Source organism: Dendronephthya gigantea, unplaced genomic scaffold, assembly GCF_004324835.1.
Source record: "Dendronephthya gigantea isolate DGI-Jeju-01 unplaced genomic scaffold, DenGig_1.0 000312F, whole genome shotgun sequence".
In the NCBI taxonomy this organism is placed as follows: Eukaryota; Metazoa; Cnidaria; class Anthozoa; order Malacalcyonacea; family Nephtheidae; genus Dendronephthya; species Dendronephthya gigantea.
The window spans coordinates 86054-102661 of NW_021163322.1; the positions used below are offsets into that span (position 1 = coordinate 86054).

Genomic DNA, 16608 nt, shown 5'->3' on the forward strand with positions numbered 1-16608 from the left:
TATAATGTGCAGCACAATTTACAATAAGTTATTTACCCACTGGTAATATTAATGAAATGCATTAATAATTCATTTATCCATTGTTGAAAACTTTAAATAGTTGAATTGTACATATAGTTTACTTATACTGTAATTTATTGTACAGACAAATAATATGTTAGGGAAATATATATCAAAGTATGATTCTGAAATATTTGATATTGAAAAGTTTTGTTTCCAATGCTCTATTCAATATTTAACTGTCAACCTATTGTAGTATTGGGGACTGGAAATTAACTAAATAGGCACAAACAGTAAATATTTGCTCAGCTAAGTGTGTCATAGTCAAAGGTATTTCAGTTCGAAGAATACGATAAATCTTGATTCTCTGTATTGCCCTCTCCACATGTATTCGTGCCACTGCTATATTTTCTGACCTTCTACTTTCAACTGCCCTCATTTGTGAGCGGTCTTTCCCCTTAAAATCTGGGATGATAACTTTAACACCTGGAACACTTAAGACATCATCTATGTCAAATCCTCTATCAGCCATTATCTCATCCCCCTCTTTCATTGCATCTAGTAAGTCATTACAGTTTGATGTAATATGTTTGTCCGAAGTGCGCCCACCCCAAGCTCGAGAAACATAAACAACTGCTGCATGTGTGTCAATTCCAACTAAAAACTTGAATGTTGTGTGCCCTTTATAATTGGAATATATTTCTTTGCATGCTTGCAATGATGATGGTTTCTCTGTAAAAATTTCTGTACAATCAATGATAATCTTCACATTTGGAAAATTGGAAAAGGATAAAGGATTTTAACAATTGCTGCACAGTGCGCAAACGTTGAATGTTACAGAACAGGTTATGAATTATTAAAATTCACAACTGGTTTTTAAAAAGCGTATCTGATTCGTCTATGAATAAAAAGATGCCAATCAAACCTTTGAGGAAAAGATAAATCAGAAGGAAGTTTAGACAGGCTTACCGGCATTCTTCGTTGCCTCTTCAGCTTCGGTTCTGTAATAACTTCCAATGCTGTATCTTTGGTGACACTGTTGTTCGTGGTCCTTGGAGTTGTTTGTGCCAAGTGTGAGTATTCAAAAATCGAAGGAATAAAATTTCGACTGGTTCTTTCATCTGACTTGACGCCGTCAGCGAAATGAGAACACAGTCGTGTGTTTTCAGAAGGGACAAAATCACGCCTAATTCTAGCCAGCCAGCTCTTTCTCCTAGTTTTCTCTTTCGGAATTCTGTAGAATTGTAGTTCAGGGTTTTTCGTTCGGTTATTTGAACATCCAGGAGCACATCAATAGTCTTTTTTACCCATTATTAACAATGTAAAATTGTAAACAAATGGTACAAAGGAAATATTTTTTAAATAACCCCCCAAAGCGCAAAGCATTATGGTATTTGTGAAAGAGGAGAATTACGGGTAAATATGCTGACATCAGCGAAAAATGGAAAACAAAATGGCGCTACCCGTACCCGTACACCGGAACCGGGGTATCTTAACCTCTCTATTAATATAGCGGCTTAGCGGGCGTGCTACTCTTACAGGGAATTAGGTCCAGAATAGTAAAATATACCAGGGAGATGCAAAGCATCATCATGGGGTGCCTGGGGTGCCCATGGTGAGCCTTAGCAAGAACAATAAGAGCGAGGAAAAACACGCGATTTCATTTCGTGTTCCTACTTCCTTGTTGAGACTTATTTCGCAGTTTTAAATTCACGGAGGTAATTTGTGTGTTCGTTCTTTTTGGTTTGTTTAATAGAGCTACTGAATAATTATATTCATTAATAGTCAGAAAACGGTTTGTTGGCCTCAAAAATGATTTAAAATATGATTTAATGTAGAGCAAATTCATGATAACAATTAAGCGTGAGTTCAAAATACCAAAAAGTCGAGAAAGAAGTAAACAAGCCTCGTTTGATCGGGAATGTAGTGTAAACGGGGCGCATCCTCGTCCCCAGGGCCTAGCTCCGATGTGTGGAGAGCAACGGAGCTAGGCCCTGGGGGCGAGGATTCGCGGTCGTGCGATTTTGTAATCACGCGTTTGATTTCACACCAAATTGCACTCCACTCAGTGCAATTACCATTATGAATAAACGTATTGCGTATGCATGCAGATCATAAACGCGCAGACTCACTATCAAAATAGACGATACTCTCAAGTCGTGATACTCTTAAGTCTTTCTCCATTATTCGACTCTTGCGATATGAAACCTTTCCACCTTTTCTCACTGGGAAAGATTACTTCAATTTGGTATCTTCCCTGGCAGTTTGACCTCAAAAATCCTGACACAATTATCAGTTGAAGAGCTTGCAAGAAATAGCGTGTCCGTATAGCCAGGTCGCCAACGAATTCTTGCGACGGTCCCTGTGTGAAGTATTCTGAGTAAAAGGTTAAGATAATATAATATCAATATCCTCTAGTCGGATTACATAGGAGTTAGTGAAATGACCAAAAAGATATTGCATGATACCATCATGCAAAGATACGAACTCTAAAGGTAAAATTAATACGACGTATAACAATTTAGAACTGCTATATTGACATGCAGGATACTTTTGTCCTTTTTGACCCAATTTTTCCAGCCACTCTCTATTTTTCCAGCCATTCTTACAAACGTATATCACCGGACGCTTTACCAAACTGAAATTCTCCTTTAAATAAATGCTATATCAAAGTTGTTGTTGTATATTATTAATTGTACCGATTTAGTGAGTATAAGGCGTTAAGAACTTTTAAGGACAATTCTATATAGAGCCTGATGCGAGGTAGGGCTCGCTGAGTCCTGAAATGCACCCGTTCTAGGCAAGACGTAAAAAAACACGTTTTCCTGTTGTAAACAGAACGAGGACGACTTCTAAAACCAACCATGTGTCTTTAATTATTCATTTCTTTTCAATGACCCATTGTATTGATAGCCGTCGTCGTCGCGTTCACGTCCTACATGCTTAAGGTCGCTATTATTTACATTGATGACGCATTCTTGGTCGGCTATTCATATAAACATTGTGTAACTGCTATCTTGAGACTTTGATTCGACAAGAGAAACTGGGATTTGTTATACACCTTCGAAATCGATCTTTACCCCTTGTCAAGAAATAACATTTCTTGTTTTTTTGATAAATTCTCATGAAATGACTATTCGCCTGACTAAAGAAAAGACAGACAAACTAATGGCTCTTATCACAAACACTCTACCCTCTGCGAATAGAGAAGGTCTTTCGGTGCTCGTTAAGGTGTTTCGGTGCTCCTTAGGTTGTTTCCGTGCTCGTTAAGGTGTTTCCGTGCTCTTTAGGTTGTTTCCGTGCTGGTTAAGGTCTTTCTGTGCTCGTCAGGGTGATTACGGTGTCTCGGGCTCGTCGAAATTTATGGTAAATTTAGGAATCTTCCCGTCGATTTTAATGACAAATATAAAGAAAAGTTTCTGAACATAAACACTTTAGTTCATATATTCATTTAGAAGCGTTGCGAACTAAATGTTGTTCGACATTCAGTCAGCACACACTGCCTTCTCTGCAGGCGCTTTTATTATTACAAAATTGGAAGTTTAATCCCTGAGCCGGTGCGAAGCACCGGGCGAGGGTACTAATTCCGCACGGAGTATATACGCCCGGGAATGCAAATGCGAAATCAAAGTTGTCCGCCATTATGTCATGGACGTTGGGCGTTTTTGTAAGTTATGCGCATGCGTGAATTTAAGACGAGTTAAAACTGATAACTAGCAAACGTTTACAAACGTGCGATTGGCTAAATTAAAATTTGGGTTCACGTCAGCATAATTGATATTTTGAATTATAAAACTTTTTTTAAATAATATTTTTCATTTGGATAGTCTTAAAAATATACGAAAAATTGACTCATAAAATTAATTAAAATATAATATTAAAGATGCCTTCGGATAGAAAAACTTTTATTCAAAATCTACGGTAAAAAATCTACGATTTTGAAGCATTTTCCAAGTGGTTTTGAACAGGTAAATGAGTGGATTTTGTATTTCAAAGCATGCAAGTATTTAGTATTAAGTTTAATATGTGGATATATCAACAAATGTATGACACCTCTTTGACGTTATAGTCGAATTTGATAGCTCGAGAGTAGACTTTATAATCGTACCAAGATTTAGGATTTTACTTTACGACTTCGATCATTCAGCAGAAACGAGTGTTATAAAATTTCAGTGATGGAAATATATGTTTATTGCTTCAGGCGAAGGGACTTTGCATGCAATTTATTTCTAGTAATGTAATGACTTTCACTTTATTGTGTTACACTTTGGAATTCGTGCTTATATTAAAAACTTTCGTTCATGTGATAACCTTATACCTGATTACGAGCGTATAATAAATGTGTTATGTTTTCACGAATGCAAATGGTTGATGCTGTGTTAAGCTGATTCTCCATTACAGAATCGCCTCTAATCGTGTGCGAACATCGTATGCGACCACATCCACGGTGAAAGCAGCGATATTCTATTCATTTTATTAAAATAGAACCATTAAATACCATTAAAATTTAGAACCATCTTAAATAAGATGGTTTTACTTTCACAAGCATATGTGCAAAGATGCAGAACATCCTTTTATAACCCACGCATTGAAAAATAATTTTTCATTTTAAATAATATAATATAAAATAACTTATTTCCACATTTATTGGTCAAAACAAAAAAAGTTTTATGCATGTGTTGAAGAAGGATGTTTTGCATCTTTGCACATGGCTCGTGAGAGTAAAATTTCAAATCCATTTCATGTGGTGGTTCTAAATTTAAAACGTTGTATGTTTACTATGTTAAATGTTGTGACGTAATTATCGAGAAGGTCTATTATTTGAGTAGCGCATCGGAAAATTGGCCCAAGATTCGATAAGCGCACCACAACTATTGCGAGAGAAAATTAACGTAGAGCTACGGTGACGACTTACGATATACGGTCAAGCCCTGGGTACAAATTAGCCGACAGCTTTCCTCGGTACCTAAACACACTTACGACAAAAAATAAAAAATACCAACAAAAAAACAAAACCTTGGCCATTTTTCCACTCCGTCGCTTACGCCAGAGTAATAGGGAAAATGGCGAAGAGCCACAGCTGCAAACGAACTAAACCTGCTGCGGCCAGTATGAAAGCCAGATAGAGTTTGTTTTCAATCGATTCAAAATCGCCCGTTTTTTCGCATAATTTTGATTAAATCCTATAATATAATCCTCTTTAATAATTTTTGGCGGGTTTACACTTGCATTTCATGCGGCATTTTATTGCATGTGCAATTTTCTTCTTTTGGTAGATGTGAACGAGTGACTAGATACGAATGTTATGAAGAGCTCTTGCGTGAACATCAGTAACTAATTCACTCTTTCACATCTACCACAAGAAGAAAATCGCACAAATCGCAGGAAAAACGGGCATAGCTGATTAATAACAAAAAACAACAACAAACCAATTAATGTTGATGAGGAATGTTTTTTTATTCAACTACAAAATATCCTTTAAGATGGCGGTGCACCAAACCCACGACCTCGACCGAAACCTCCACGCTGAAAGAATATATAAAATATTTAGAAGTGACATTAACCGATTTATTTCTAGAATGACATTGCTGTAGTTATATTAGGGTTCGTACATTCGAAATGAAACTGACTATATGCATAATTTGCACTCGGTAGAATGAAATCGTCTTTCGTTCTAGAAAATGGCAATACGTCCCGTAGAATGTAACACGAACTTTGCGTTTTGAATTGCTGCCTCGAGTTAGCAATATTTTAATTCAGAGCACAACGAAAGTTAAAAATGCAGATAAACAGTTTAACTGACACCGTTGTTTAATTTCTTACTGTTTCGATTTAAAGTTCGGATAACACGTCGCGTACCTAATTTTAGCGGGCAGTGATAACCAATTTGTGCAGTGATAAAAGTAGAATGTGCAGCGATAAAAGCAGAATGTGCAGTGATGAAATGAGAAATGTGCAGTGATAAAATGAGAAATGTGCAGTGATAAAATGAGAAATGTGCAGTGATAAAATGAGAAATGTGCAGTGATAAAATGAGAAATGTGCAGTGATAAAATGAGAAATGTGCAGTGATAAAATGAGAAATGTGCAGTGATAAAATGAGAAATGTGCAGTGATAAATAAGTGATTCGTCAGTAATTGTCACCCAAAATGCAGGAAATCAACTAATCAAGTCATAGGGACTCAAAAATACAGAAAATTTTCTCTAGGAGGTCCTACAGACCCCCTACAACAACCCATCATTAAATTACCAATTTCCTGTTAGGACAATTTTATCATATCCCAGCCCAACCCCCCCACTACTTTTCTGCTGTGATGATATATGCAGTGATAAAAAACACAAAAAATAATCGAGGACTATACTTACGAATTCAGGATTGAAATTTGCTCCCGCCCCTCCTTTGGGTTCATCGCTCGGTCCACGTCTGTAGGCTTCACGGTCAGCGGTGTCTGGTGCTGGACCAGATGGACGAGGGCCTTCTGTAAATAAAATTATGATTAACACAAAAACTGGTTCTCAGACACGAAAAAATAGTAACGACAATTAGGTATAGTAAAACAAGGAGAATAAAGGTTCTAACATTATTTGGAAAATGCTTTACAGTAAATTTCCAATTAAACGTATCCTTATTTACTAAACTAAAAAAACATAATTTTTCTTTAAACGTGATTGACAGAGCACGCTACCACACAACTAATAAAATTTTAGTGCCATATCTTAACATATTTCTAGACAAGCTATCTTTAAAACAAAGAACGGGGAATGGCTGATAAAATGCAGAATTTACCTACTACAGCATAGACAAATATATGGGGTTACGAATGAGGGGTTTTCTGAATCAATTGGTAGAATACCAAGGATCAATAAATACACGATTCTGTCAAAGACAATATCTACTATATTATTAAACGCTGGTTACAGGCTATGTAATTTATGGTCTGGATTATTTAAGACCTTTTTTCTTCTTTTTACAGCTGATTATCAGGCACTTTTGACTTTTTTCCAACTTTCAATTTCACATATAAATTGTGTGTCAAAAAAATTGCTAGAAACGTTTTTACGATAAATAGTTTAATGTTGATACCTTAAGTTCCTCTTCCGCAATTATCGCAAAAACAATTGCATTTAAAACATCGCCACAAAATGCAATATATTTACATACATGAGATAAAATTATGAATAATTGAGGACAAACCCTTTGGTCTGGCACGGGATCCTTCCGTCCTTGTTTGTCGTCTTAATGTGGATGGAACAATCTCGGGAGGCAGGTTTAGATAATCACGCAGATATGTGATGCCTGAAAACAATAATTTGCTCTGAATTTCACATTTGATCAGTAAAACAATTTTCATTAAATTTTGATGGTAATATCCAGTTAAAAACCAATATCTTGAAGAAAATGTTAAATAAGTACAGTGTTTTTAATAACAATTATAATTTCAAAATGTTTTTAATAATAAATAATAAGTGTGATTCAAAATGTTTTTTCGACAAAGAAATACTAATTTATTAGGTGGAAAAAAGTAGGTCTGCTGCATTTTATGAAAGCCAACATAGTTACATACATTATAATTCAAGTTTATGACAGAGTTGCAAAATGAACTAGGTTATTTGAAATGTATCTGACCATTTTGTGGTAAATAAAAAATGTATCATTGAAAGGAAAATGTTTTTCCAAGGTAAAAATTAATTTGTTAATGCATGTAAACTTCCATTTCATTTCTAAGACTATATGTATAATAGCTAACAATACCTTCATTTGTTAGGTACCAGTAATAATGCTTCCAAGCAAACTGTTCTGTGACATACCCTCGAGATTTTAGAGACTAAATAATGCAAGCTAATGTTAACTAATATGAATTGTCTATAAATTGCTAATATAAATACAGTAGAGTAAAGCGAGTAAAGCCAGTTCAAGTGAAGTGGAGTAAATTACTATAAAAAACACTGTCAAATTCAAGGGGGATTGGATTTAGTTCTAGTTAACGAGGAGTTTGAGTTAGCGGGGGACTGCTGTAATATAAATGGTCAATATTTCATGAGGCAAATAAATAAGTTTTTTATTATACCATTGGTCAAAGAAAAAGTGAAGAACCAAACAACAAGGTAAAAAACAAACTATTCATAAATCATAAAAGACAATTTCAAATGGATAAACAGTCCCAAAGGTTGCATGTCCAAGTGTACTGCAGGTGATTGAAGTTGTTTAGAGTTATCTCCCTCTGTGGGGGTAGCACAGACAACATCAAAATTTTGTCACTCTTGCGTGATTTGCTCTCAACTAATGAAACGCTATGAAGACCAAACTTTGACAAGTGATAGATAATAATGTAAAATCATGCTAGCTAGTTTGGTGCACATCAATAATTATGCAATGAGCAGGTGACTTACCTGCATAGCTTTGATGACTTGTAGATTTGGAACAGTCTCCAGCTCAGGATGTCTTGGTGCATTGAAATCTTTCTTTGCAACCATTACACCCTCTTTGAAGAGGTATTCATAAATATTTGTTCTATTCTTCTTGGGAATCAACATCCTGAACAAAATGAAGCAATATTTATTATTGTACAGATGAGAACACATATCTTTTGACTGTAATGATGAATATTAACATCTTTTACAATTGATGAATGTGAATATAGTACAGATAAATATGAATAACTAACGATAATTGGTTTGGGACACACAACAATGTGACAGTAAACAAGGTACTGTATATAAAGTATGTGTATAAAATCTAATTTAATATCTAGGATTTATAATGATATGAAATTTTATTAGTCACTCTTTGAAGCTTACTATTTAGACCGTGGGGAATCAGAAATTTTGGTTGGAAAAGGCATTGCATTAAAAAGATTGGCAATTTCCAAGAGAAACTCCTTGTACTATTTTCTTTTTCAACCAGAATTTCTAATCATCCAAGGAGAATGGAAGCACACATTTTTTCCAATGCAACTAATGTCTTATCTGAGGAAAGGAAAGTCTGAAGGAAATGGAATGCTCACACATATCATTGAGAGTGTGTGAAGTAGTTTAAATGTCTGACCAAGACATAATGTCATAAAACTACTAGGCATGAACTTAACCAAAAGATGGCAAAAAGTCTAGCCACTATAAAATTACATAAAATGTACCCTTGACAAACTGTGAACCTAGGTAAATCTCTAAATCAATTTCATCCTCGAAAATTATTCTCAAGTGTTCAAAAACAATAAAAATTTCTGATTTTAAAACTGGTTAAACAGTAAACGTGCCACTAAACAAGTCAAACCAGCTTCATGTGTTATCAGAAAAGCGTTAAAGTCCTGTTATATTAAAATGTCGGCAAGGTATCGAGGCGACATTACAGATTGCTTGCATTTTGTCGCCATATCATCAGCGTTAACCGTGAATATTTTCGTCGGAATAAAAAAAATTTCAACTTTCATTTCGACAACATCCCAAGAAAGCTCTGAGTTCAACATAAAGTTCATATCTTAACGGATGGATAAAATATTAAAGGATTTCTGAACCAAAATATTACCTTAAAATCGCTCTTAGCTTTTGGAGACAGGAGAAAAGAAAGAGACGTCTAGGGGGACTGGTTTTGATTGGTTTTGATTATTAAAAAATACTAAATTCAATCGTTCAAATGGACATGTTTTCATGTACGGTGTCGACTAGTTAACTACCAGCCGGCCGAGGTAATTTCTTATTTAGAAAATAGGTACGCAATGCGTACATGTGGGTAGCCTGTGAAACATTAGTAAAACACTATAGTGGCAAGTAAATTTCAACTGATGCAATAAAATATTATTTTCTAGTCTTATGTTCTAATGCCATAGACAACGGAATAAATGCCCTATAGTTAGCTGGTTGAATACAGTTATAACAGAGTCGATTATTAATAATTATTGTATTAAATACATTTTAGGACAGATCAAAACATATATAAAAACATTTTTACAAGAGATAGGAAATGAAATTTTTAAAGCAGAATAGGTGAACAGAACAAAAAGGAGAGTAAGATTCCGGGATGGTGGCACACATCGTCTGATAACATAAAGCTTAGTTTAGAAGGAGAAAGATCTTAACAAAGATTCATCGAGGATAAACTACTTGATTTGCCAGATCATTTTACAGTCACATAACAAAGAGTCCAAAATTGTTTCAACGTTTCGCATTAACATTTTTTAAGGACTTATCTATGTACATGAACAATATTTAAAGATTTTTGATCAGTTGAAATTCACTTTTGTTAACAGTTTTGTTTTTTGAACTACAAAGCATTTGGTTTAATAGCTGCATGTCCACAAGCAAGAAATTGACAAGTGAAATATTGCATTATAATTAAAAACAGGGCGACTTGTCAACCATTTGCCGAATTAATTTATAAAACAGAGCACTTGTTACTACCATTGCATTAAGGTAATATATTTGGTTTAATAGCTGTATGTCCACAAGCAAGAAATGACAGGTGAAATATGAATTATAATTATAAAGCAAGGCAACTTGTTACTACCATTTGCCAAATTATAATTTATAAAAAGGGCAACTTGTTACTACCATTTGCAATATTAAAGGTATGGTTTAATAGCTGCATGTACACAAGCAAGAAATTGACAGGTGAAATATTGATAAATAATATAAAGCAAGGCAACTGTTACTACCATTTGCCAAATTATAATAAAATAGGGCAACTTGTTACTACCATTGCAATATTAAAGGTATTGGTTTAATAGCTGCATGTCCACAAGCAAGAAATTGACAGGTGAAATATTGCATTATAAGTCATAAGTTATAAAACAGGGCAACTTGTTACTACCATTTGCCGAATAAGTTAATGTTTTATTTATTTCCTATTAGTGTAACTTTGTAGTTGTAGATTCAACGCTCACCGATCACCGCTTTTCGTCTTAAAGTACTCAATTTCGCTTTAAAATTTGACAAACGTGTAACTTCGGTTGCTTCCGTCCTTCGAAAACAACGAAATTTTCCGGAAGTAGAACGTACCGTTCGTCATCTTTCGTATATCCGACGATTGCCGAAGATGTGGCACCCACAAACACACGGTCATGGCTTTTTAGGATACCCAAAAGGTCGAAATGTAGAGAGAGGACTGGGACTGAGTTTGCTCTTTAATTTATGTATTTTGATAATTTATTGGTCATGGCTTTTTAGGATACCCAAAAGGTCGAAATGTAGAGAGAGGACTGGGACTGAGTTTGCTCTTTAATTTATGTATTTTGATAATTTATTCCAACTCTGCTGTAACCACATTAATTTAACCGCGCATAGCGCGGGAAATTCAATTACTCAAATAAGTCTTATTGATATTTAATACCAAATTAGTAAATATTTCGTAAATAAACTAAAAAAATAATCGTTGGGGCTGATTTATTCATACGAGATATAATAAAAAATAGAAATAAATGGCTTACGCCAAATCTGACGAGGGAGACATACTTGGAGCTTGGCAGAACGATTATGAGGGTTTTGTGTCGAAGGAAGAGGACGTCGAATTGGTCATTGCAAATTACGAAAGGGGGACATTAGGGAGCGGTCATAAAGTAACTGCTAGGGTGGGCCGGAGGGAAAAATCTGTTTTCCTAAAAAAATTCGGTGGCCCATCCTGAAAATCTAGAAAAGATCTAAAAGCCCATCATAAGTCATTGGAAAAGTTTCATGACCCATCCTGCTATATATGTTAATGTACAGCGTGTCTATCACTTTGATCAAACCAACCATGCAGCGTCGCTTATAGTATGTATTGAGTGCAAACAGGCTGTATTTTGTTTCATGGCCCATCCATTTTCACAAAAAGTAATTGATGGCCCACCCAAACTAATGAAAATAATTTCATGGCCCATCTTTATTTCCTCCGGCCCACCCTAGCAGTTACTTTATGACCGCTCCCTTAACTCGTTTTGTTTTTGACAAAAAGGATGGAAAATATGGTAAATTAGGTACGTACATCGCATAAAATTTGACTCAGACCTGTCGATACGTTCAGTTATTTTCAATTTAAAAGCATATTAAATATTATATTTTAGCTTTAGAGGAAGATGCTAAAGTAAAGAGATTTTTTTGGAAAAGCAGAATTAATACTAACAATACTGTGGACATTAATTTTGATGGTAGTCCTTACAACTATGTGGGAGAAAAGGTGTTAGTCTGTCACCAAGGAAGAGATAAAAATAAAAGGGCAAAAGAAAAGTACAAGGCAAGAAAAGAGAAAGAAAAGGTAGAAAATCTAAAATCTTACATCTACATATTTTGTTTCCAGTGATATTAAAGCTGATATCAGGGCACTGATAACAGGCACTTTTAATCAGGCAATTCTTAATAGGGCCAATTTTAGGGCAGGGGCCCACCCCCTTTGCCTATACATCCCTAGGCTAATTGGGGCTCTGCCCACTCAGTGCTGCAAATTGTCCTAATAGAACAACTTTTAACAATCACTGGTTTGCACTTAAAAAGGATTAACAAATTTCTTTCATGTTAATTTGTTTATGAAGCATCTCTGATACATATATATTTTGTATATTTCATGTAGATGCAAGATCACTGTTTCCGACAAAACAAATTTTTAGTCCAGGAAAGCAAAAAATTAGACTGTCCGGCAACCATCCATGTGCAGCATATAGTTAAATATCCTGATGTGAAAGTAAGGCTTACTTAGTTGTTTTGCTTAGATCTTTTTCATAAATGTGTACAAATAATTCAATAACATCCACATACAGTACATGGGTTAATAACTTTTTTGCTTGTTGAGAAAGCATGTTTGATAACACAGGTTTTTCAACATTCATCTGTGTTGCATGGTTTTCTTTGTGAAATATCATCATAACATTGATTTGAGATTGTTTCTTGACCACAGGTAATGTTTAACTCTACTGCCTATGAAAGGAAAAAGAAGACAAAAGAACTACGAAATATTATCAAGGAAAAAAAAGTGAAAGGAGAGCATCGCTTCTACATTAAACTGCCTTCACCATTGGAACACAAGAATCACCTAAGCGGGGAAGTATGTTATATATACATAAAAAACAATACACAACATTCTAACTGCCTCATGAGTTTGAAAAATATAATTTTATTAGGCTTCTGGATTTCGAGAACCAGTTGATCCAAGACTAATGAGCAAGATCAAATGCCTTGTTGAGGAAGGAGTATCAAGTGTAACAGAAATGAAACGCCACTTAGATCATTTTGTTAGACATGAACTGTTTCGAAATGGGGTGGTTCCATCGAAAACACGACGAAGCTTCTACCCAACAAGGAAGGATATAGCTAACTGCATGACTAGAGCAAAGGCAACAAAACAGTATTCTTTAATTGATCAAGAAAACGTTGAAATCTTAATCCAAGAATGGCAGCAAAAAAATCCAAATGACAAGTACTTTTTCAGGCCATATGTTCGCAGTGGTGTGAAAGAGAGTAGTAGTCAGGAAAGTGAAGAAATATCAGAGGATGATGATGAAGTAAAGGTCAACCAAAGTGATGATATTCAACAGCCTTTACTCTTCTGTCATCAAACAAAGGAGCAGTCTAGGCTTCTCTCAAGATATGGAAATGACATGTGTCTTCTAGATGCAACATATCGGACGACAAAGTATGCCCTTGCCCTTTGGTTCTTGTGTGTGCGAACCAATGTTTGTTACCAGATAGTGGGTTCTTTTGTAACACAATATGAAAGCACAGACGACTTGGTTGAAGCTTTGAGAGTGTTCAACAATTGGAATCCAGAATGGCACCCAAAACATTTTATGGTAGATTTCTCAGAAGTAGAAATCAATGGTTTGAAGAGAGTTTTTCCAGGCATGTAAATTATGTAATATTGTAATTGACCTACATATTGCATCTTATTTCTGCTATATTGTAATACACCCACACAACTCAATTTAAGCCTAAAAACTTGAAATTTCTTTTAGGTTCAAGAACCTTTATCTGTGATTTCCACAGGGAAAAGGCATGGATGGAGTGGACATCAAAAATTGATAATGGTGTGACTGGTAGACGGGAAGAATGTTTGGGAATGCTACGTAAAATAGCACATGCTCAAACCATGCATGCCTATAAGGAAGCTTTAGATGCTTTTCAAAGTAGCCAATTGTTTAACAAGAATGAAAAACTATCAAGATGGTTTTCAAATACTTGGTTACCAGAAGCAGAGGTATATATATATATATATATATATATATATATATATATATATATATATATATATATATATATATTTATATATATATATTACAAGAAATTAGATCCTACCTTTTTTATCAAAGAGTTATGTTTTCCATTATCTAGAAATGGGCTCAAGCTTTCCGTGGAGATGATTTAATAACTGCTGTTCATACAAACAATGGAATTGAACGCCAAAATGAAGCCTTTAAGTATGACTACCTGAAGCGTGAGAAGAACAACACATTAAGTGCAATGTTAACAATATTAACACAACAATTTCTTCCAGAGTCATACACCAAGTAAGTAATACGGCAATGCTAATTCTATACAAATAATATAATTTTTAGGCAAAATCTATCGTTGACAGCAAAAATAAAGTAAATGTACTGAGCTATTGGTAAGCAATAAAAGAATTTGTTCTATGTCTTCCTTTTTTCAGGTATGTACAGCTGAATGTAAGATATAGCGATGGATATAGCAAGTATAACAGTGCTCTCCCACCTTTTTTGAACAACCGGCCAAGAGATATGGTAAACCACATTATCAAGCGTTGGGAAGGAGCCATAGGACCACACAACATAACACAGCTGGAAAATAATGGTGAATTCAAAGTTAAAAGCAGTTTATCAACAAAAGCATATCTTGTTATATTTGGTAACAAATCCACATATCCCAGCTGCCAATGTTTGGACTGGCAAAAACATCACTTACCATGTAAACATTTCTGTGCAGTATTCCAACATACACAATGGAAATGGGACTCCCTTTCATCACTGTATAAGAACAACCCTTTATTTTGCCTTGATGATTTGTGCTTTCCTAAGACTGGGTCACCGAACAACTATGAACTGGCTGAAGAGCAAATACATGATAATAACAAAAATGAGCATGGCCTGGTAATTGATGGAGAAAGTCAGGTACAGCCAACAGATAAAAAATATCTTGATGATGCTGCAGACAACAACCAAATGCAATTAGACAAAAATAGCAAGGCCAGGTTAACAAATTTACCTCAACGTCGTGTTTTCAAGATGACACAGCATAAAAAAAAATGCAGAGAGATCCTCAAGCAGTTGACAAGTGCAACATACTTGTTAAAAGACACTTTGTCAATCCAGAATTTAGAGGAATCATTATGTAAAGTCTGGGATGATGTTAAGCAATCACTGCCATCTGATTGCAATGGTCTTGCACTTGAAACAAATGACAAACCAAATCCTAAAAGGAAAGCAACTGGTTCTATGAAAGAGGATAGGCCAGCTAGAAAAAAAAGAAAAATACAGCAACTACCCAAGGGGAAATACGGCAAGCCAAAACATCGTTACACAGGGCGAGTTGGTCAGTCTGCAGAAGTGTTACGAAAGAGCTACAAAGTGAACGTTCCTGTTAAAAGTTTCAATAAGAGCACTGGTAACAAATTACCAAAGATTGATAACAGCAGCACCAATGATCAACCCAAAACATGGATTGCTAAGTTGCATCTCACAGTCTTTGACGAGAATGTTCTATTGACACCAAATGGCTGGCTCTCAGATAACCACATATATGCTTGTCAATTTATTATGAAATCCCAGTTCCCTCACCTTGAAGGATTCATAGACACTTTGCTTGTTTCTTGTGGTAAAGTCAGAAATCAAATTAAAAGGGATGGAATACAAATACACAACTTGAATATCAAGCACTGGGTGATGTCTGCATTCATGAATGGTACATTGACAGTCTATGATTCCCTTTATCTCAACTTTTCAACAACTCTTGTACAACAGTTAAAGACTGTATATCCACATCTTTCACAAAGTTCACCCCCTCCTATTGTGAAACTTGTTCGTGCTCAATTGCAAAGAAATTTCAATGATTGTGGTCTTTTTGCTATTGCAAACTGTGTAGCAGTTGCCAGTGGAATAGATCCAGTATCAGTAAGATTTCACCAAAACAAGATGAGAGCCCACCTTCATAATTGCTTTAGAAGCAATGCAATAACAATGTTCCCACATGATAAACACCCAAATGATCATAAGCCGGCCTACAAAATTGTTAAATTTATTAGTTGAACTAAATCTTTTAATAAAAACAAACTGATCGACAAAATGTAAACAAGGTTATATTGTATACACTAATATTCTATACAAAATATGATGGCAGCGAATGGTACAAGGAGACGACGGAGTAAACGAATTCATGTTCGTACTACAGTTAATCAGCATTCACACTTACCATGAAATATCGCCACAAATCGTGAATACAACCGTTAAAATACTCGCAAATAGGTCTTCGGGACAGATATAATGGTCTTCGGAATTGATACATTTTATACTAATTTTCCGACTCCAGTGTATTGTCAACAACATCATAAAGACCACATAAATTAAAGAGCAAACTCAGTCCCAGTCCTCTCTCTACATTTCGACCTTTTGGGTATCCTAAAAAGCCATGACCACAAA

The 16608-nt window shown here is 35.2% G+C and overlaps 3 protein-coding genes and 1 long non-coding RNA gene across 7 annotated transcripts; 1 reads left to right on the forward strand and 3 right to left on the reverse strand.

Moving 5' to 3' along the window:
- Positions 1-83: 83 nt before the first annotated feature.
- On the reverse strand, positions 84-784 carry LOC114541857 (the record flags this gene model as incomplete). Its single annotated transcript, XM_028561660.1, has 1 exon — positions 84-784. A coding segment is annotated over one exon (537 nt), but the record flags the coding sequence as incomplete, so codon positions are not given.
- A 4652-nt stretch (positions 785-5436) lies between these two features.
- Positions 5437-9586, reverse strand: LOC114541849 (40S ribosomal protein S10-like). Its single transcript, XM_028561654.1, has 6 exons — positions 9525-9586; positions 8393-8537; positions 7755-7827; positions 7197-7298; positions 6368-6480; positions 5437-5526 (listed from the first exon to the last, which is right to left on the reverse strand). The coding sequence occupies exons 2-6, from the start codon at positions 8534-8536 to the stop codon at positions 5479-5481; spliced, it is 480 nt and encodes a 159-aa protein (XP_028417455.1). The 5' UTR covers position 8537; positions 9525-9586; the 3' UTR covers positions 5437-5478.
- A 2553-nt stretch (positions 9587-12139) lies between these two features.
- On the reverse strand, positions 12140-16586 carry LOC114541852. 4 transcript variants are annotated; one of them, XR_003689372.1, is made up of 8 exons: positions 16382-16586; positions 16117-16190; positions 15751-15781; positions 15179-15385; positions 14879-15019; positions 14669-14754; positions 14255-14386; positions 12140-12880 (listed from the first exon to the last, which is right to left on the reverse strand). It is a non-coding gene; the product is annotated as an uncharacterized LOC114541852 (long non-coding RNA). The 4 variants fall into 4 exon arrangements; XR_003689373.1 differs by lacking the exon at positions 15751-15781; XR_003689370.1 differs by having other exon boundaries at positions 15751-16190.
- Positions 14045-16372, forward strand: LOC114541851. The gene is made up of 3 exons (XM_028561655.1): positions 14045-14156; positions 14291-14466; positions 14607-16372. The coding sequence occupies exons 1-3, from the start codon at positions 14049-14051 to the stop codon at positions 16216-16218; spliced, it is 1896 nt and encodes a 631-aa protein (XP_028417456.1). The 5' UTR covers positions 14045-14048; the 3' UTR covers positions 16219-16372.
- Positions 16587-16608: the final 22 nt, after the last annotated feature.

What these genes read in the sequence shown, in the direction of transcription:
- LOC114541849 (XM_028561654.1), bottom strand. Translation starts at nt 8,536, where the DNA reads ATGTTGATTCCCAAGAAGAATAGAACAAATATTTATGAATACCTCTTC. An exon ending in AAGTCATCAAAGCTATGCAG is followed by an intron (nt 7,828 to 8,392) that starts GTAAGTCACCTG and finishes TGCATTATTTAG; the next exon opens with TCTCTAAAATCTCGAGGGTA. An exon ending in CAAATTTCAATCCTGAATTC is followed by an intron (nt 5,527 to 6,367) that starts GTAAGTATAGTC and finishes ATATTCTTTCAG; the next exon opens with CGTGGAGGTTTCGGTCGAGG.
- LOC114541851 (XM_028561655.1), top strand. Translation starts at nt 14,049, where the DNA reads ATGCATGCCTATAAGGAAGCTTTAGATGCTTTTCAAAGTAGCCAATTG. An exon ending in CTTGGTTACCAGAAGCAGAG is followed by an intron (nt 14,157 to 14,290) that starts GTATATATATAT and finishes TCCATTATCTAG; the next exon opens with AAATGGGCTCAAGCTTTCCG. An exon ending in CTTCCAGAGTCATACACCAA is followed by an intron (nt 14,467 to 14,606) that starts GTAAGTAATACG and finishes TCCTTTTTTCAG; the next exon opens with GTATGTACAGCTGAATGTAA.